The 21,579-nt window shown below is 46.0% G+C and overlaps 2 protein-coding genes across 4 annotated transcripts; one reads left to right on the top strand and one right to left on the bottom strand.

Annotated features, from left to right (window-relative positions):
- Positions 1-868: 868 nt before the first annotated feature.
- Positions 869-16,998, top strand: LOC110497060 (chloride intracellular channel protein 4). Of its 3 annotated transcripts, XM_036982623.1 has the most exons (7): positions 869-4,170; positions 4,287-4,343; positions 8,809-8,918; positions 9,095-9,220; positions 9,317-9,423; positions 9,650-9,831; positions 15,999-16,998. In XM_036982623.1, exons 1-7 carry the CDS (start codon positions 1,072-1,074, stop codon positions 16,158-16,160), a joined length of 3,843 nt encoding a protein of 1,280 aa, XP_036838518.1. In that variant the 5' UTR covers positions 869-1,071; the 3' UTR covers positions 16,161-16,998. The 3 variants fall into 3 exon arrangements, with proteins under 3 accessions (XP_036838518.1, XP_036838519.1, XP_036838520.1); XM_036982624.1 differs by lacking the exon at positions 4,287-4,343 and having other exon boundaries at positions 870-4,170; XM_036982625.1 differs by lacking the exons at positions 869-4,170; positions 4,287-4,343 and adding an exon at positions 7,059-7,880.
- Positions 16,992-20,361, bottom strand: LOC110527327. Its single transcript, XM_021608525.2, has 4 exons — positions 19,859-20,361; positions 18,669-18,991; positions 18,020-18,182; positions 16,992-17,896 (listed from the first exon to the last, which is right to left on the bottom strand). The coding sequence occupies exons 1-4, from the start codon at positions 19,956-19,958 to the stop codon at positions 17,865-17,867; spliced, it is 618 nt and encodes a 205-aa protein (XP_021464200.2). The 5' UTR covers positions 19,959-20,361; the 3' UTR covers positions 16,992-17,864.
- Between the last annotated feature and the right edge of the window lie 1,218 nt (positions 20,362-21,579).

Raw genomic sequence — 21,579 nt, 5'->3', positions numbered from 1 at the left:
AAGGTGATGGCACATTAGCTGTCACTGTCAGTGTTGAGTTTTAGTACACTGTCATTTTGCCCTGAACTGTTCGTTGCAAATGCCGTACTTATGTCTACTGAAGTGAAGTCTATTTACTTATACTGCCCTCTACAGTCAGTAGTAGATTATCTTTTTTATTTGAAGAGTATGATGGAAGCATCATCAATATGTTTAGATCGAAGAATGGAATTATAAAGAAAAATAATTACTAAGGTTATTCATCCTTTTGTACCAAAATTCTCTTGTGTGAATAATTACATTTGGTCAACAATGCAATCCTTTACATTCTGATGCCTCTACCTGTAGGTCTACCTCTGACTGTCAGACAGTGGTTTTATAGGTTTACTCTGCCTAAAGCCTGAAAGAGGATAAGGGATTGTACTAGGACAACTGTGGTTTACTGAAAAGCTAACTCAGGGCATCCTCACTGACCTCAGCAGAGGCTCAGCCTATGAGTTATGTTAAAGGAGAACTGAAAACTGCAAAGGGGTCAGGGGGGGTTAAAGATGGTTTGGGGTTGGGGGAAGTGTGGCAGGTTGGAAGTGTTTTAGGATTGGTGGGGGGGGGGGCGGGTCCAGCCATGTATGGAGGCAGCCATTGGGAGGAGGAGATTGTTAGGGAAGTGGTTGAATGGATGGGGGTTGGAGTGGAGTAGAGGGGCCTGGGGTATGGGGAGGGATATGGGCTCTGGAGCTGGGCTGGGCTGGGCTGGGCTGGGCTGGGGGGGGGGGGTATAGGCTCTGGGCGGATTTTAATTAGGCAGGCTGGTCATGTGGGGATCAACTTCTGAAACTCAGCCTAATCCTTGAGAGAGAGAGAGAGAGAGAGAGAGAGAGAGAGAGAGAGAGAGAGATTGTACTTTGACCAACTGGACACAGGCACTAATTACAGATTGGAGCCCCAGGCAGCGACAACTAGAAGCTGTGTGTGCGTCTGTGGAACCTACAAACACACACTTATCTAACTTTCTCAAACTTGGCTTGAACTCCTGGACACATACTCGTTGGAACCTTGAACACACTCCTTCCCAGTGTTGGTCTTCCAGTAACCATGGAACAGTCTGAAGCTAATGGCCTCAGCCCGGACCTCTCCAATGGAGCCATCATCCACAGCCCTATAGGAACCTGTACCAACCCGGACAGACAGAGACAACGAGATGAAGAGGAGGAGGAGGAGGATGTAGAACTAGCAGAGGAGGTGTTAGAACTGGGGGAGGAGGTGGGTGAGGACATGGAGGACATTGGGATGGCAGGTGAGGGGGAAGGTGCACCTGATCATTTCGAAGTGACGATGCAAGCTAGCGGGAGCGGAGGAAAGGAGGGAGAGGAGGGGGAGAGGGGGATTGAAGAAGAGATTGGTTTACAGGAAAAGAGAGAGGGAGATAAAGGGGAGGGGGAGCTGACAGTGACAGTTGTTGTAATTGAAGAGGAGCAGGAGAAATCTGTAGAGGCTGTTGAAGAAGAGAAGTTCACTGAGAGAGAGGAGTCAGCAGGGGCGGACAAAAAGAGAGAAATAGTGGAGAGAGAACCTCCTCACCCCCCACCATCCCCTAGTTTACCTGAAACTGAGTCCATTAATGATGAGGTAGAGACAAAAGACGAGGACACATATCCAGAGGCAGAAAAGGCACAAATCGTTTTGCCTATTGATGAGACAGAGAAGACAGAGGACAATGTTGGTTTGACGACAACAGAACCGCCAGCCCCGTCAACTAATGATGAGGTGGAGAGTAAAGAAGAGCTATGTAATGAGAGTCGAAAGCCAGAAACCACATCCACTACAGATGAGTTAGCGAAGGGAGAGCATAGTGGCGGTCAGGATGCAGAGATGTCCATCAGCCAGGTGACTAATGATGATGGCATAGTAAGAGTGAGTGATGAAAGTGGGAGTCAAGTGACTGAGGACTGTCAAACTGTGTCCACTAGTGATGAGGTCAGAGGGACACGGCAGGAGGAAGGACAGGAAGAGGAGCCTAAACATCAGCCAGCCAATGACAATGAAGGAGAGAGTGAGGAAAGTAACAATAAATTGGCACAAAATCTACAGGTTTCACAAGAAGAAAGGGATGAGAACCAGCAGGGAAGTGAGAAGAGTACAGAGAAAAAAGAGGAGGAGGTTAAAAGCCCTGTTACAGAAGAACAGGGAGAGACAACTAAAGCAGTTTTAGAGAAAAAAGAGGAGGGGCATCAAGCGACAGAGCACCAGCCCCCGTTGTTCGTTACCAAGGAGTTCATAGAGCTTGGAGTCGTCAAGAGTCAGGCAACCACAGCTCAACAGCCACAGGATGTTGTCACTCCACCTGTTGAGGGAGGGAGCAAGAGCAAGCCACAGCTACTGATACAGCCCAATGAGAGTCAGGAGGGTGAGAACGGCTCTAAAGAGGAGGGAGGTTTACAACAGACAAAACAACAGCTACAGGTGGAAGAGGGTGACAGTGATAGGGCAGTGGAGAGAGGTGGTGGGGAGAGGGAAGAACCGCGACAGGTTGGGGATAATGCGGTGTTGGGGATGGACACAGGAGGCAGCAAAATAGATGAGGAGCAAAAGAAGAAGGATAATGTAGACATAGCAGAGGAAGTGAGAAGAGGTGGCAGTATGGAGGAACAGACGGAAAAGGCTTTAGAGCCTGATAATGCTAACAGAGAAGAGGGGGAAGAGAAAGAAGACAAAGTTGTAGCTCAGCCACAGGTACAGATACTCAAGGGTTCAGCAGGAGCTACACAGGAGGACGATGACAAGGATTTAGAGCATGTTGAGGAGGCTTTCGAGCTTGAGGAGGAAGGAGACATGGAGAAAGAACAGCCAGGAGAGGTCATTCTGGATGAGCCCGGAGCTGCAGAGGTGGGAGGGGCTGAAGAGATGGATAATCTGGTCCCAGTCTCAGAGATAGGGACGGGAGGAGCAGAGGGAGGGGGTGAGTTGGAGGAACAGCCAGTGACAAACATTGACGATAATCTAGACTCACAGTCAGAGGGAGCGATTGAGATGGCGGAAGAGCCAGAAGATCTCATTGAGGATGAGTCTAAATCTGCATTAGAGGGATGCAGCAAGAGAGTAGAACAGCCAGGGCCTGCCACTAAGGATGAGCCAGTAAAGTTTGGGAAGGAATACACAGCGAAGGAAAGAAGGAAAGAGAAGAAAGAAGAGGTGGAGCTAGGGGTCAAAGGTCACAAAGCCTGGATAGAGAATGGGTTCCCTGGAACAGAGGAGGTGAAACGACAACTGCTGAATGAGATGCTGCTATCTCCCACAAGGCTGAAACAAGGAGAAATGAAAGAGGAGGTGACAGTAAAAAGAGTTAGGGTGACACCCCGCAGAGGGAGCAACGACTGGAACAAGAAGGCGGCCCCAGAGGAGGTACAGACCCGCAGAGGGAGCAACGACTGGAACAAGAAGGGGGCCCCAGAGGAGGCGCAGACCCGCAGAGGGAGCAACGACTGGAACAAGAAGGAGGCCCCAGAGGAGGCGCAGACCCGCAGAGGGAGCAACGACTGGAACAAAAAGGCGGCCCCAGAGGAGGCGCAGACCCCCTGGAGGAGGGAGGACTGGGCCAAAAAGGAGGCCCCAGAGGAGGTGCAGACCCGCAGAAGGAGCGATGACTGGATCAAAAAGGCCCCAGAGGAGGCGCAGACCCCCGGGAGGAGGGAGGATTGGATTAAGAAGTTGTCTCCAGAGGAGGCGCAGACCCGCAGAAGAAGCGACGACTGGATCAAGAAGGAGGCCTCAGAGGAGGCGCAGACCCCTGGGTGGAGGGAGGACTGGATTAAGAAGTTGTCCCCAGAGGAGGTGCAGACCCCTGGGCGGAAGGAGGACGGGATTAAGAAGTTGTCCCCAGAGGAAGCGCAGACCCCCGGGAGGAGGGAGGACTGGATAAAGGAGCTGAAGTCTGTGCTCAAAGAGGAGGTACTTTCCCCGAAGAGGAGAGAGGAGCAGGTGAAGAAAAAGAAGAAGAAGGTGGTGGTCATGGACGAGGTGCCCACGTTCATGCACCAGAGGACAGAGGTGAAGATAGAGGTGAAGAAAGAGAAGGAGGCGCAGGGGGAGGAGAAGACGCCAAAGAAGTCTGTGAGGCTGCAGAGCCCAACTCCTCATGGGGAAGACAGCGACAGTTCGGACCCCCAGGAGTACGAGATCTCCCTCTATGTCAAGGTACAGTAGCACCAAGGGTTAACTATGGGTTAGCTATGACGTTAAGAACGTTGCAGATAGACCTGTGATGAATAAAGCTGACACAATTGCATCTTATGTTGCATCTTCCTGAACAGACCCCAGTGCTCCCTGGTCCTGTAGAGCTGTATCGATCAGCTGATTACCTGAATCAGGTGTGTTACCTTGCACATCCTGTGGGTGCTCTGGACCAGGACTGAAGAACACTGAGGGGTGTGGTCTAAGATGTACAGATCTCTCCGCCATTGTCTCCGTGTATTGGCATCTCCACTTGTGGCAGGATATAGTTTAGCATGTATTTAAAGTCAAGTGTAGCTTCTATTCAGGTAACGGCTACAAGATGTATCTGTCCACATGTCACAACAATACAAACCCACCCCTTCTCTTAGAAGAGGCTTTAATAAGGGACAATCTCTCTTCCTTCGCTCTCTATCTGTCTCCCTCTCTCATCTGGTAATCAAATCAGTGTTTCGGAATCCTCGAGAATTATCTACTTAGCTCGTAATGGAACTTTCCTGTCATCCTGTTCTATAGATTACAAATGGGGCTACGTGTACCGTGCTAGCTAGCATCATAGGAAAACCCATGCCAGCCACTAGCCCTAGCCCACATTTTAGCTTATCTTAGCTACTTAGTGGCTAATCATATTAGTGTCTGGTCTATGGTCATGTTCAGTTGGTCATAAAGGCTAGCTCAGACACTGTTCGCTCAAAGCTCCAAACATTGTTCTGTTGTTGTGGTTGATTCTCCTCTGGCTGGTTTAAAGTAATGCGATTTGACAACTTGAAATGGCCACCTGTCGGGAGTCGTTGAGAGAGAGAGGACGTTGTTGTTATCATTAGCCTACATTCTGTGGCCTGTTCTTCTTTACCAACTAGTGTAGCGACATGGCAACATACAATGATGTTGGCCCGGAAAATATACTGTAAGGGAGTAGTTAGCAGGTAACTTAATTTACGTCGTAATAAAGACACTGTTTGGCCCTGCAGGTCAGAGGTGGTGTAGTAAGGAAAGAAGAGGGTCTGTGTGTCTGGCCAGTAAAGTATTAGCCTGCTGGACTTTATTCAAAAACACACCGCCATTTTGAAAATTGGTTGCTAAGGAAACATCAAGCATACTTACGGTTTGGGTGTGAGGCATGTTGTGTAATATTCCCTGTGTTATGATTGCATGTGAGGTGTTTTGTTGGGGTTGTGTGTGATTGTGTGTGGGAGTCATGTGGGAGTCATGTCGCTGGGTTGCCTGTGATCCCACTGTGATCTCCTTATCTCATCCCATTAAGAGAGTGATATCCTACTGTAATTTTACCCCTCTTTAGCTGATTGCACACACACACACGCACAGATTCACAGACACACATACGCACACACACGCACACACATAGTTACACGGAGGCACACACACACACACACAGTCTTGCCGGCCCCATTGTCCCATGCGTGCGTGTGTGTTAGGGCATTCTAGTAGTGTTGTTGGTGAGTGTTCTGGTGCAAAATGGCTGCCGTAGCATCACCTGTGGCCCACTATCAATGTAAAGTGCTTTGAGGACTAGGTGGAGAGCACTACATTGAGCCACTACATCATTACGCTCCATTCTAGCCGTGACTGTATTGCTTTGAGCCATGCATTTCTGGTCAGTTGTCTATAAAAAGCCTGTATTAAAAAGTTACCTGACATGGTACCTACTTTGGCTCAATTGGTTGGAGTGTGGCTCTCTATAGCAACCCCAGGGTTGTGGATTTGACTCCCACATGTGCTACATAATATGTGTGCCAACCATCAGATCTCCTAGATAAAACCCCGCTAAAAATGGGCATGTTGTTATGGCGTTGTAGGTCTGGAGGGCTGCATGCCATGGACCCAGGACGTGACCAACACAACAAAGGCACATTCCAGTGTTTGATGAAGGTGCCCTGGCGCCCAGCTGAAGGATTAAGCCTTGGGGAAAATGTCCTAATATCCTGGCCTGTTCTCCTGGGGCGCCTGCTCACATAATACAATAGACGCCTTTGTCTTGCTCTTGGTGTGAGAGCAATTGTAGGTATGCTCCATGGCCAAGGTCAGGGGAGGCAGGAGGCAGGAGCAAGCTCCAACTGTGGCTTTCACCAGAGTTAGAGAGTCAAGGAAAACATGGAGGAAATTATTTTTTACATTCTCTCTCTTTCTCCCTCCCCTCTCTCTCTCTCTCTCTCTCTCTCTTTCTCTCTCTCCCCTCCACTCTCTCTCTTTCTCTCTCCCCCCTTCTCGCCCCTCTCTCTCTTTCTCTCTCTTTCTCTTTCTCTCCCCCTCTCTCTCTCTCCCCTTCTCCCCCCACCTCTCTCTTTCTCTCTGACAATAAGCTGATTATCAGGCCTGCTGGTAATGGAGCTGACTGGGGTGTCTGGGGACAATCTGGAGACAAGAGGGGGTGACAGGGCCCACTCCGCCAACACACATGCAGATATTTGACTTATTGGTCCGCTGTTGTTGTCACTATGGTAACAAAGTCACACAGCACACCTGAATGGTCACCTATTGCCATGAGTTTTGGGGTCGGAGTTGAAGTGTGATGAGTCGGACTTGGTTGTGTTTGTAATGATCTCAGTAGAAATATACATGATCAAACGATCCTCTTTATGTTGTTGACAACTTTCTACCCAATGAGGTACTTCTATGATATGCATGCACAGTATGGTTGGTTGCCTACGAGGAGTACGTTTTCAGTGTGTGTGTGTATGTGTGTATGTGTGTGTGTGTGTGTGTGTGTGTGTGTGTGTGTGTGTGTGTGTGTGTGTGTGTGTGTGTGTGTGTGTGTGTGTGTGTGAGTGCGTGCGTGCGGGCGTGTGTGTGTGAGCGTGTGTGTGTGTGAGAAACACATTGCCCTTTTCCAACAGGGTCAGAACAGGCCTGAGGATTCCATCAACTCCCACACACTGACCCCAGAACAGACCTCACACTGTTCCGCCAGCCTACACTGACACCATACCCACAGACTCTGGGTCAGTCAGTTGGGGCCTATTGTTGCTGTTGTTTGAGGATTGATAAAAACGTATCCTGGTGTACCAAAAGAAGTTGAGTTTCTGCATTGTAGGTTATTAGGGCAGTGAATGAGATAATTTTACTGGAATCATAAACTGAAACTTTTGCATCAGGAAGAAATTATTGTAGAGGGGCACATGGACCTGATTACGTATCTAAACAAGTTTACACGCTGTTCTCTGTTTGGCATGGGCTATTATTAATTCATTATGTCAGTACCTGTAGCTGAAATCAACACATCAGAACTACAATCTATCAAAGTAAACGAAAGACACCCACCAGACAGGGAAAACACCCAAACAGTGTGTCTATTATGCTAGCCGTGTGTGGCTAACAAAGAGGGATTGTGCTGTGCAAAACGTCTCACTGTCCTGCTCTTCATATCTAAACCCACCTCCCATCGATCTTACCACCCCAATCATGGACACCCACAGCTACAGAACCCTCAGACCCGGTCTGGTCTCAGTCAGCCCAGACAGAGACAGTAACTTTCACGAGTTTCGCTGACAGAACCTGACTGATTGGAGGCAGATTGATTTATGGATCGGGCTGTGTCTTTGGACCTCTAGGTTATGAGTCCATAAACTGATACCTTGACTTGTGTTGTCACCATGGCCTGGTTTGACATAGCAGCCAAAAAGCTGGGGTTCCCAACTATCGAGCTGTTTGTCAAGGTAAGAGTTGAGCTTGAAGTATGAAGGAATTTGATGCTGCTGGTGCTGTTGTTGTTGCTGGTGGTGGTGCTGTTGTTGTTGTTGCTGGTGTTGGTGCTGTAGTTGTTGCTGGTGGTGGTGGTGCTGTTGCTGGTGCTGCTGGTGGTGGTACTGTTGTTGCTGGTGGTGATACTGTTGTTGTTGCTGCTGCTGGTGGTGGTACTGTTGCTGCTGCTGGTGGTGGTACTGTTGTTGTTGCTGCTGGTGGTACTGTTGTTGCTGCTGCTGGTGGTGGTACTGTTGTTTCTGGTGCTGGTGCTGTTGTTGTTGCTGCTGGTGGTGCTGTTGTTGTTGCTGCTGGTGGTGCTGTTGTTGCTTCTGCTGGTAGTGTTACTGTTGTTGTTGCTGGTGGTGGTGCTGTTGTTGTTGTTGCTGGTGGTGATACTGTTGCTGCTGCTGGTGGTGCTGCTGTTGTTGTTGCTGCTGGTGGTGCTTTTGTTGCTGCTGCTGGTGGTCGTGCTGTTGTTGTTGTTGCTGCTGCTGGTGGTGCTGATGGTGGTGGTTCTGTTGTTGTTGCTGCTGCTGATGGTGCTGCTGGTGGTCCTGTTGTTGCTGCTGCTGCTGGTGGTGCTGATGGTGGTGGTGGTGCTGATGGTGGTGGTGCTATTGTTGTTACTGGTGCTGCTGGTGGTGCTGATGGGTGTGGTGCTGTTGTTGCTGGTGCTGGTGCTGCTGGTGGTGCTAGTGTTGTTGATGATCTCTCAGGTTTGTTGAGGACCTTTAGTGGCAAGAGATCGTCAGGGCCGATTCAACGTGTTGTGGTAGTGTGTTTTACCAGACAGGGAATAATGACCAGGGCATTTGTGATTGGGGCCTGTTGTATGTACTGTATGTATTTGAACTGTGTGTGTATGAGTTGGACTGAACCTTTTGTGTGTCTCCTACTTAGGCTGGCAGTGATGGTGAGAGCATCGGGAACTGTCCGTTCTCCCAGCGCCTCTTCATGATCCTGTGGCTGAAGGGAGTTATCTTCAACGTCACCACAGTCGACCTCAAAAGGTATGGATAATCCCATCGGCCAATACATCTATCAATCAATCAGTTGTGTTCTATATCAAGATCAACAGGGTTTGAAATACTTTCTAAAGACATTCAGCCATCAATGCTGGATGATGTTTATGTGGGTTCCCTGACACAGGAGCCCTGTAAGAACCTTGTAATAATGTGTTACCCAGGAAACCGGCGGACCTGCAGGACCTGGCCCCGGGGACCAACCCTCCATTCGTCACATTTAATGGGGAGGTGAAGGTCGACGTCAACAAGATAGAAGAGTTCATTGAGGAAAAACTCACGCCACCACGGTACTCACTCACCACTTCCTGTCTATTGCCTGTCAATCAAACAACCACTTCCTGGATTCAACTGACCAATCCTGATGTCTGATATATCTTTCTCAGGTACCCCAAGTTGGCGACTAAACACCCAGAGTCAAACACCGCAGGTATAGATGTGTTCTCCAAGTTCTCTGCCTACATCAAGAACCCCCGCAAAGATACCAACGACGGTAAGGCTTGTGTTTGTGTGTGTGTTTGTGTGTGCGTGCGTGCAAGTTTGTTTGTACTGCATGTGTGTACTGTGTGCTTGCGTGTTTACACTGTAGCCTGTGTGTCTCTGACTGTGATTACAATGTCTGTGTGTTTGCATCTCTGTCTGTCTGTGTTCACTCACTGTATACCCTGTGTGTGTGTGTGCGTGTGTGTGTGTGTGTGGGGGGGGGGGGGGGGGTGAAGGCCTGGAGAAGGCCCTGTTGAAGTCTCTCAGGCGACTGGATGAATTCCTGAGGACCCCCCTGCCGGAGGAGATCGATGCCAACAGCACAGAAGACCCTCAGGAGTCCACACGCTGCTTCCTGGATGGACCTGACCTCACGCTGGCAGACTGCAACCTGCTGCCCAAACTACACATTATAAAGGTACTGCTTCCCAGACTACACATTATAAAGGTACTGCTGCCCAGACTACACATTATAAAGGTACTGCTGCCTAGACTACATATTATAAAGGTACTGCTGCCCAGACTACACATTATAAAGGTACTGCTTCCCAGACTACACATTGTAAAGGTACTGCTGCCCAGGCTACACATTATAAAGGTACTGCTGCCCAGACTACACATTATAAAGGTACTACTGCCCAGACTACACATTATAAAGGTACTGCTGCCCAGACTACACATTATAAAGGTACTAGGTACCAATACTACCAGCCTGCTGCTCAGACTACACATTATAAAGGTACTGCTGCCCAGACTACACATTATAAAGGTACTGCTGCCCAGACTACACATTATAAAGGTACTGCTGCCCAGACTACACATTATAAAGGTACTGCTTCCCAGACTACACATTATAAAGGTACTGCTGTCTAGACTACACATTATACTGTTACTGCTGCCTAGACTACACATTATAAAGGTACTGCTGCCCAGACTACACATTGTAAAGGTACTGCTGCCTAGACTACACATTATAAAGGTACTGCTGCCCAGACTACACATTATAAAGGTACTGCTGCCCAGACTACACATTATAAAGGTACTGCTACCCAGACTACACATTATAAAGGTACTGCTGCCCAGACTACACATTATAAAGTTACTGCTGCCTTAACTACACATTATAAAGGTACTGCTGCCCAGACTACACATTATAAAGGTACTGCTTCCCAGACTACACATTATAAAGGTACTGCTTCCCAGACTACACATTAGAAAGGTACTGCTGCCCAGACTAAACATTATAAAGGTACTGCTGTCTAGACTACACATTATAAAGGTACTGCTGTCTAGACTACACATTATAAAAGTACTGCTTCCCAGACTACACATTATAAAGGTACTGCTGCCTAGACTACACATTATAAAGGTACTGCTGCCCAGACTACACATTATAAAGGTACTGCTGCCCAGACTACACATTATAAAGGTACTGCTGCCCAGACTACACATTATAAAGGTACTGCTCCCCAGACTACACATTATAAAGGTACTGCTGCCCAGACTACACATTATACAGGTACTGCTGCCTAGACTACACATTATAAAGGTACTACTGCCCAGACTACAAATTATAAAGGTACTGCTGCCAATAATACCCACCTTAATGCCCAGACTACACATTATAAAGGTACTAGTACCAATACAACCAGCCTGCTGCCCAGACTACACATTATAAAGGTACTGCTGCCCAGACTACACATTATAAAGGTACTGCTGCCCAGACTACACATTATAAAGGTACTACTGCCCAGACTACACATTATAAAGGTACTGCTGCCCAGACTACACATTATAAAGGTACTAGGTACCAATACTACCAGCCTGCTGCTCAGACTACACATTATAAAGGTACTGCTGCCCAGACTACACATTATAAAGGTACTGCTGCCCAGACTACACATTATAAAGGTACTGCTTCCCAGACTACACATTATAAAGGTACTGCTGTCTAGACTACACATTATACTGTTACTGCTGCCTAGACTACACATTATAAAGGTACTGCTGCCCAGACTACACATTGTAAAGGTACTGCTGCCTAGACTACACATTATAAAGGTACTGCTGCCCAGACTACACATTATAAAGGTACTGCTGCCCAGACTACACATTATAAAGGTACTGCTACCCAGACTACACATTATAAAGGTACTGCTGCCCAGACTACACATTATAAAGTTACTGCTGCCTTAACTACACATTATAAAGGTACTGCTGCCCAGACTACACATTATAAAGGTACTGCTTCCCAGACTACACATTATAAAGGTACTGCTTCCCAGACTACACATTAGAAAGGTACTGCTGCCCAGACTAAACATTATAAAGGTACTGCTGTCTAGACTACACATTATAAAGGTACTGCTGTCTAGACTACACATTATAAAAGTACTGCTTCCCAGACTACACATTATAAAGGTACTGCTGCCTAGACTACACATTATAAAGGTACTGCTGCCCAGACTACACATTATAAAGGTACTGCTGCCCAGACTACACATTATAAAGGTACTGCTGCCCAGACTACACATTATAAAGGTACTGCTCCCCAGACTACACATTATAAAGGTACTGCTGCCCAGACTACACATTATACAGGTACTGCTGCCTAGACTACACATTATAAAGGTACTACTGCCCAGACTACAAATTATAAAGGTACTGCTGCCAATAATACCCACCTTAATGCCCAGACTACACATTATAAAGGTACTAGTACCAATACAACCAGCCTGCTGCCCAGACTACACATTATAAAGGTACTGCTGCCCAGACTACACATTATAAAGGTACTGCTGCCCAGACTACACATTATAAAGGTACTACTGCCCAGACTACACATTATAAAGGTACTGCTGCCCAGACTACACATTATAAAGGTACTAGGTACCAATACTACCAGCCTGCTGCTCAGACTACACATTATAAAGGTACTGCTGCCCAGACTACACATTATAAAGGTACTGCTGCCCAGACTACACATTATAAAGGTACTGCTGCCCAGACTACACATTATAAAGGTACTGCTTCCCAGACTACACATTATAAAGGTACTGCTGTCTAGACTACACATTATACTGTTACTGCTGCCTAGACTACACATTATAAAGGTACTGCTGCCCAGACTACACATTGTAAAGGTACTGCTGCCTAGACTACACATTATAAAGGTACTGCTGCCCAGACTACACATTATAAAGGTACTGCTGCCCAGACTACACATTATAAAGGTACTGCTACCCAGACTACACATTATAAAGGTACTGCTAACCAGACTACACATTATAAAGGTACTGCTGCCTTAACTACACATTATAAAGGTACTGCTGCCTTAACTACACATTATAAAGGTACTGCTGCCCAGACTACACATTATAAAGGTACTGCTGCCTTAACTACACATTATAAAGGTACTGCTGCCCAGACTACACATTATAAAGGTACTGCTTCCCAGACTACACATTATAAAGGTACTGCTTCCCAGACTACACATTAGAAAGGTACTGCTGCCCAGACTAAACATTATAAAGGTACTGCTGTCTAGACTACACATTATAAAGGTACTGCTGTCTAGACTACACATTATAAAAGTACTGCTTCCCAGACTACACATTATAAAGGTACTGCTGCCTAGACTACACATTATAAAGGTACTGCTGCCCAGACTACACATTATAAAGGTACTGCTGCCCAGACTACACATTATAAAGGTACTACTGCCCAGACTACACATTATAAAGGTACTGCTGCCCAGACTACACATTATAAAGGTACTACTGCCCAGACTACACATTATAAAGGTACTGCTGCCAATAATACCCACCTTGCTGCCCAGACTACACATTATAAAGGTACTAGTACCAATACAACCAGCCTGCTGCCCAGACTACACATTATAAAGGTACTGCTGCCCAGACTACACATTATAAAGGTACTGCTGCCCAGACTACACATTATAAAGGTACTGCTGCCCAGACTACACATTATAAAGGTACTGCTGCCTAGACTACACATTATAAAGGTACTGCTTCCTTAACTACACATTATAAAGGTACTGCTCCCCAGACTACACATTATAAAGGTTCTGCTGCCCAGACTACACATTATAAAGGTTCTGCTGCCCAGACTACACATTATAAAGGTACTGCTCCCCAGACTACACATTATAAAGGTTCTGCTGCCCAGACTACACATTATAAAGGTATTGCTGCCCAGACTACACATTATAAAGGTACTGCTGCCCAGACAACACGTTATAAAGGTACTGCTGCCCAGACTACACATTATAAAGGTACTGCTACCCAGACTACACATTATAAAGGTACTGCTGCCTTAACTACACATTATAAAGGTACTACTGCCCAGACTACACATTATAAAGGTACTGCTGCCCAGACTACACATTATAAAGGTTCCTCTGCCCAGACTACACATTATAAAGGTACTGCTGCCCAGACTACACATTATAAAGGTACTGCTGCCTTAACTACACATTATAAAGGTACTGCTGCCCAGACTACACATTATAAAGGTACTGCTGCCCAGACTACACATTATAAAGGTACCTCTGCCCAGACTACACATTATAAAGGTACTACTGCCTAGACTACACATTATAAAGGTACTGCTGCCCAGACTATACATTATAAAGGTACTACTGCCCAGACTACACATTATAAAGGTACTGCTGCCCAGACTACACAGTATAAAGGTACTGCTGCCCAGACTACACATTATAAAGGTACTGCTGCCTAGACTACACATTATAAAGGTACTGCTTCCCAGACTACACATTATAAAGGTACTGCTGCCCAGACTACACATTATAAAGGTACTGCAACCCAGACTACACATTATAAAGGTACTGCTGCCCAGACTACACATTATAAAGGTACTGCTGCCCAGACTACACATTATAAAGGTACTGCTGCCCAGACTACACATTATAAAGGTACTGCTGCCCAGACTACACATTATAAAGGTACTGCTGCCCAGACTACACATTATAAAGGTACTGCTGCCCAGACTACACATTATAAAGGTACTGCTGCCCAGACTACACATTATAAAGGTACTGCTGCCCAGACTACTCATTATAAAGGTACTGCTGCCCAGACTACACATTATAAAGGTACTGCTGCCCAGACTACACATTATAAAGATACTGCTGCCCAGACTACACATTATAAAGGTACTGCTGCCCAGACTACACATTATAAAGGTACTACTGCCTTAACTACACATTATAAAGGTACTGCTGCCCAGACTACACATTATAAAGGTACTGCTACCCAGACTACACATTATAAAGGTACTGCTGCCCAGACTACACATTATAAAGGTACTGCTGCCCAGACTACACATTATAAAGGTACTGCTACCCAGACTACACATTATAAAGGTACTGCTGCCTTAAATACACATTATAAAGGTACTGCTGCCCAGACTACACATTATAAAGGTACTGCTGCCTTAACTACACATTATAAAGGTACTGCTACCCAGACTACACATTATAAAGGTACTGCTACCCAGACTACACATTATAAAGGTACTGCTGCCTTAACTACACATTATAAAGGTACTGCTGCCCAGACTACACATTATAAAGGTACTGCTGCCCAGACTACACATTATAAAGGTACTGCTGCCCAGACTACACATTATAAAGGGACTGCTACCCAGACTACACATTATAAAGGTACTGCTGCCCAGACTACACATTATAAAGGTACTGTTGCCTTAACTACACATTATAAAGGTACTGCATCCCAGACTACACATTATAAAGGTACTGCTGCCCAGACTACACATTATAAAGGTACTGCATCCCAGACTACACATTGTAAAGGTACTGCATCCCAGACTACACATTATAAAGGTACTGCTGCCCAGACTACACATTATAAAGGTACTGCTTCCCAGACTACACATTATAAAGGTACTGCTTCCCAGACTACACATTATTAAGGTACTGCTGCCCAGACTACACATTATACAGGTACTACTCCCCAGACTACACATTATAAAGGTACTGCTGCCCAGACTACACATTATAAAGGTACTGCTGCCTAGACTACACAGTATAAAGGTACTACTGCCCAGACTACACATTACAAAGGTACTGCTGCCTATACTACACGTTATACTGTTACTACTGCCTAGACTACACATTATAAAGGTACTGCTGCCCAGACTACACATTATAAAGGTACTGCTGCCCAGACTACACATTATAAAGGTACTGCTCCCCAGACTACACATTATAAAGGTACTGCTGCCCAGACTACACATTATAAAGGTACTGCTTCCCAGACTACACATTATAAAGGTACTGCTGCCCAGACTACACATTATAAAGATACTGCTGCCCAGACTACACATTATAAAGATCCTGCTGCCCAGACTACACATTTTAAAGGAACTACTTGAATGACTTATATCCTCTAAATTCTCACATCAACACTGACCTCTATCACTGATTCATATGAGTTGTGATTTGTTTCTCTCAAAGTGATTCCCATGTTTAGGCTTCTTCCTGGTCTCTTTCATGACATCACCTGTGTCTCGGTCCTGTCCCAGGTGGTGGCCAGGAAGTACCGTGGCTTTGAGATCCCGGTGGAGATGGAGGGGGTGTGGCGCTATCTGAACCACGCCTACAAGAGGGAAGAGTTTACTAACACCTGTCCTGTTGAGCGCGAAATCGAATTTGCCTACATAGATGTGGCCAAACGAATCAAATAGCGAGAGGGGGAGGAGAGAGAGACTGAGAAGGCCCAATTCCAAATTGTGTGTGTGTGTGTGTCTTTGTACACTCACCAGTTGGGTTGGACGGCACTCATATGTAGTGCCATGGCTGCTGTGAATGTAAGACCACTAGACAGAGGTCTGCACCCATTTCACATCCATTCCTTTTGGCGAAAGCCCTCTGTGGTGCACTATAATACAGCTGTATGGTGTCATTGAAGACACAGACACTGTTAGAAACCTAGAGTACGAACTCTAACAGCGTATAGTACTATCTACTATCTGCAACATTGTAAAACTGTCCTAAAGCAGCCATAAGCATTCATTAGAGTGTTATAACCTCTGTGTCTTAGAGGTATAGCAGAGCACAGGTAGACACGCCATACTTATATGAATATGCAACACTTTGGCCTTGATCACAGTATTAACCTATGTCTAAAAATTAACATACATATCCTTTATAAATTCACTTTTCATTAGTTTCTCCCCCGTCTTATTTTGGCCATCTATGGGTGAATAATAATCAATAGTAAAAAGCTTTTTGATGTCAAGGTCTGACTTATCTATTTGTGCGTTTTGTAAAAGCAAATCTGCTTTAATACCATTTATATCGATTTCTATTGACCATAACAGGATTGTGGGTGGGGCTTCCTGTTGAGAAGCTCACCTGTTTGGGCCTTCCTGAACATGCAGGTTGAATCGGAAGCCATTTTGATTGTGGCGGAAGTGTGTACTGTATCTCTCTATGCACCAAACAAATACTGACACAACCCTGTGTACTCGCCTTATAATCCTCACCAGAGGAGACTTTATTAAACTGATTTCAGAACAGTGATTTGTCTTTGATATTTTTGTTACCTTGCTTTGTGTATCTTTTGATGTATGACAACTGACAGACTTTTGAATATGGGGTGAACTTTCCCTTTAAACCTCAACCCAGTCACCCACAGTCACCAAGGCAACGGTACAACTGACTCTTCTGTGGAACCAAAGCGTAAAAGCCCTAATATCAACAAACGTAGTTTACAGTGCCACCATGGGTTACCATGGGGACATCCTCTCCAGGAATTCTAGAGTTTTGCAAGAAGTGTGTAAATCTCTTATGTAAATCTCTACCACCAATGTAAGCAGTCCAGTAACATTACATTATACAACCAATGTGTACATAACCTTTAAGACAATAGTCTCTCAGCTTTGCGATGATGCCTCGAACCCTTTCAAATGATCTTGTGAGCCCCTCAAAAAACAGCAATACATCTGCCCTCAACATCATCTTTAGCAGCCAGCTGCACACAGTTTCAGTCATTTTGGTTATTTTGGACATATTGGTCATTCCATAATGAACAACTGAGAGAGCGAGAGAGAGAGAGAGGGATCTGTAGAAAAATAAACGTGTCTTTATTGTCCTATAGTTTTATCATGCTCGGGTCATCTTTATTAGAGATCACACACAGCATTTTCTCTTCTATAAACGGTTAACAGACTTTCGTGCACATAGGCACAAGTACACACGTCGATGATGGGGCAACCTGATTGGTCAGTACTGTTATTCATGAGCCAATGAAAAGGTCAGTGGTGGCGCCAGGCATCCGATGCCTCGCCGCATTGGTTGCCTAGTGCCCGGGTGCAGGGTGGGGGGAATGTTGGTTTGGAGGGTACCATGGATGTTTATAGGGGTGTTTGTCAGGGTCGTGTGGAGGATCAGTTTTGGGAGCAGTACTTCCAGAAACACACTGTTGGAGAGAAAGAGAAGGAGATTAGGAAGTTGAGCAGTATCTTCAGATATTAGTAAACATGACAAAACATGAAACCAGTGACAAGGACTTCCTGATTGACTTTTGACCCCTTGCTATCACCTCTCTTGTTGTTGGGCTTCTTGGGTTGCTGTGGGAGGGACTTCTTGAAGTTTCGGCCACTCAGGCTGTCTATGCCGTCAGTGCTGGGCCGGGATGCAGTGACGCTACCTCCAACATCCACAGGAAGCACTGTGGTGGTTTTCACTCTATCCACCTCAGCTACCTTCAGTACAGGAATAGAAGAAGTCACACTTTAGTTCCAAGCAGACAGGAGGATCCTTTCAAATGATGTATCACAGGTACAGTATTTAACATTTTATAAAGGAGAAGATTAGGTTCACAACTTAATGTAAGATGGTTCCACACCCTGAAAGTAGTCTACGGGCAAAGACAAACTGTATTCCATGGTTACTTTATCTTTAAACAGCCACTACAAACATCAGGTAGCTTTATCCAATCACTAGCTAGCAATCAATGGAGGTGACAGGGGCAAAAGTGCAATGTAAAAAAAAAAAAATGGCCAAATCACATTTAAAGTAACATTAAACAAAATATTGAGTTGATTTGGCCGTAGAATTGAGAAAAGTTGCACTATTGCCCCTATCACTCCATTAGATGTATTACTTTCTAAAACACATCCTGGTGTGAAAGTAACTATTCTATCCCAAGGCAGGTAGGAATATCACAAACACAAACAGCATTGATTTACCGCTTTCTTCTTCTTTCCTGAATTTCTGCCGTTTGCTGACCCTCTGGGCATCATGGTCATCCGTGTGCTCAGAGTGCTGTTGATCGCCCTGCTGAGTTCCTCCAGCGCTGACAGCATCTTCAGGATCTGGGCTCGTCTATCTGGACTGCTCGTCACCGGATCCATCTTCAATCGTCTATCCAGACTGCTGGTGGGTGTGGATGTCTTTTCTCGACCAACAGGGATGGTGGTCATCAGTGTTTTAGAAGCGTTGACCGTTGACGGTTCCGTTCTCTCTTGCACATTTGAGTCGACTCTAGCTGGACCTGTTAGCTTTATGTCTCCTGAAAGACAACATTACAGACACACATGAACATTCTGTGGTCTCAGAGTCATATTCAACGCCTGGCAGAATGCCATCCTCATTCTATAATGCCTCCCATAATGATTCTGGATGATGACACATTGACCTTTCTCCTCTGTGTGCTCCATGGTGGGTCAGGCCAGGGTTGCTATTCGTAGAAAGTGTCCTACAAATAAAATGTGATTGATTGATTCCACCAAACCCCAACAGCTCAGAGACAGACCAAGTCTCAGCTCTAGACAGTCTGTTGTGTAATGTAGACAAAATTCCCAGCCTTTCTCAGCTTTCTGTCTGTCCACGGTCTTCAGAGGGTCACTGTGTCAACTGAGCCGTATTGTTGTGTGGCCACCTTAAAGACCCTCTGAACGTCACAGCGGTCCCATAGCAACGCCATGGAATCACCCAGTACCAATGTCAGCTAGTGTCGAAGTGGAGAGTGGACACGAGCGGCTTTGAGTGTGTGTGTGTGTGTGTATGCTTGCTTGCATTTGTTTGTGTGTGTGTGTACATAGGACAAACTCAAAGGATAATTCGTCATTGTGTGGGCGAGGAAAGTATTATAGGAAGAGAGGAGTGTGAGCCACAAATTCTTAATCTATGCTCCCTGAATACTTTAATTCAGCCATCTTCATCCTTAACCGTGATCTCTCCATCCTTCTCTTCCTTCACCTTCTCCATCCCATCCCTTCACTCTCCCTTCAGCCACTCATTCTCTCCATTCCCTTCCATTCTTTCTGTCCATCATAATTTCCCTCCATGTTCTCTTTATACCTCGACTCTCACCCATCTTCTATCCTCCCTCAATCCCTTAAGTCTCCATCCCATCCCTCCATCCCTCTTTCCTTACCTCTGTCAGTCAGCAGGGTGGGGGCTGTGTCCACTCCAGCCCACAGAGTCACCAGCACCGTCAGGACTCCCACCAACAGGACCACAGATACTTTCTGCATGACTGCACCTTCTTACTGGAACTTCTGACCGTTTCTGAACCAATTCTGACCACAGCTTCTGGGCTTCAACCACAAGTACTGGTCTGGTTCTAAAGCTCAGGTCTTCGGGTACCAACAAGGTCTCGTTTTAGTCTCAAAGAACTGAGTTAGCTCTGTCGTCTTCTTTAGCTGCACGTTGAGAGAACATGTATGTCTCCTGGGGGTCAGTGTTCAGCCAATCATTTGGGTGTCTGTTAGTCTTCTTGTCCAAAGTCTGTTTCTTAATTTCTGTCTCTGAAGTCACTAACTTGTTTGTCGTACACACACTTGTCGTTCAGCAGCGATGCGCCTCTGTGAAGAAGGCTTGTCGAGAGTGTGTGTGTGCAGAGGTGCGTGTGCAAATTTAGCTCTTGTCGCTTCTAACGTAGACCTGTCCCATCCTCTCTTTATAAACCCAACGGTTCCTTCAAGACGGGCCAAACCAACACCTCGCCGTTGCCCAATTAGGGGGCTGCTAATTTCTTGTAATCCCGCCCGCACCTTCTTAGCGGAGTGATGACATTTGGCGTGTTTGGCGTCAGGCTCGCCATTGTGTGTGTTTGTGAGTGTGTGTCAGCTCGTCGCTGTATAAGCAGTGATAAGATTCTTCTTAATGTGTTTGCTCAGGGGCCCACAGAGAAAGACTCTCTGACGCAGGAGGGCCAAAAGCCTGTCTCCAACACAAAGTTGGCCCAGACCACGCACACACACACACACACACACACAATGAAAACGTTGCAGACACAAAAACACACACACTCTGATAATAATAGACATGAATTGATAACGGCACACACACACTACTTCTTTGCAAAAGCAGAGGTTAGCTTGAATCCGGCCAACAGACTGACCCCCACGCACAAATAAATACATATAGCAACAGTCACTCACACACAGCATCACCAAACACACCCACACACAATCATCAGATGCAGACAGACAGTGTTGTGTGACACACGTCAAAGGGAGATGCAGTCAAAGAGAGTCATGTTCAGTCTATAAAAGAGGGGTTTTTCTGCCTGTCACTAAGCTTAATCACACGGGAAGATGACGGTCACACTGATTGACCTTCGCTGTGATGTCAGAAAGACGTTTTGAAATGACGGGTGAGGAGAGGAGAGGAGGAGTTGAAAGAGGAGAGGAGGAGGGAGAGGAGGAGTTGAGAGAAGAGAGGAGGAGGGAGAGAGGAGAGGAGAAAGGGAGAGAGGAGAGGAGAAAGGGAGAGAGGAGAGGAGAAAGGGAGAGAGGAGAGGAGAAAGGGAGAGAGGAGAGGAGAAAGGGAGAGAGGAGAGGAGAAAGGGAGAGAGGAGAGGAGAAAGGGAGAGAGGAGAGGAGAAAGGGAGAGAGGAGAGGAGAAAGGGAGAGAGGAGAGGAGCAGTCGAAAGACATGGGCAATTTTTTTTATTTTTTTTTTATTTATTTTTTTTAACCAGGAAGGGCTCATTGAGATTTAAAATCTCTTTTTCAAGAGCGTCCTGGCCAAGATAGGCAGCACCAAGTCATTACAAAAATGACAGACAAACAACATGAAAAACTACAAGTAATCTAGTAAAAACCATAGAATTCGAGAAAAAAACATAAATACTGAATGTTGTCGAGATGA

The sequence above is a fragment of the Oncorhynchus mykiss genome, chromosome 7, assembly GCF_013265735.2.
Source record: "Oncorhynchus mykiss isolate Arlee chromosome 7, USDA_OmykA_1.1, whole genome shotgun sequence".
NCBI classification, from domain to species: domain Eukaryota; kingdom Metazoa; phylum Chordata; class Actinopteri; order Salmoniformes; family Salmonidae; genus Oncorhynchus; species Oncorhynchus mykiss.
Note: the sequence above shows the minus strand (reverse complement) of the source record. Positions and strands in the feature narration are given on the sequence as shown.

What these genes read in the sequence shown, in the direction of transcription:
- LOC110497060 (XM_036982623.1), top strand. Translation starts at nt 1,072, where the DNA reads ATGGAACAGTCTGAAGCTAATGGCCTCAGCCCGGACCTCTCCAATGGA. An exon ending in CAGCTGATTACCTGAATCAG is followed by an intron (nt 4,344 to 8,808) that starts GTGTGTTACCTT and finishes TCTCCTACTTAG; the next exon opens with GCTGGCAGTGATGGTGAGAG. An exon ending in CCAAACTACACATTATAAAG is followed by an intron (nt 9,832 to 15,998) that starts GTACTGCTTCCC and finishes GTCCTGTCCCAG; the next exon opens with GTGGTGGCCAGGAAGTACCG.
- LOC110527327 (XM_021608525.2), bottom strand. Translation starts at nt 19,958, where the DNA reads ATGCAGAAAGTATCTGTGGTCCTGTTGGTGGGAGTCCTGACGGTGCTG. An exon ending in CAGGAAAGAAGAAGAAAGCG is followed by an intron (nt 18,183 to 18,668) that starts GTAAATCAATGC and finishes CCTGTACTGAAG; the next exon opens with GTAGCTGAGGTGGATAGAGT. An exon ending in GAAGCCCAACAACAAGAGAG is followed by an intron (nt 17,897 to 18,019) that starts GTGATAGCAAGG and finishes TCTCTCCAACAG; the next exon opens with TGTGTTTCTGGAAGTACTGC.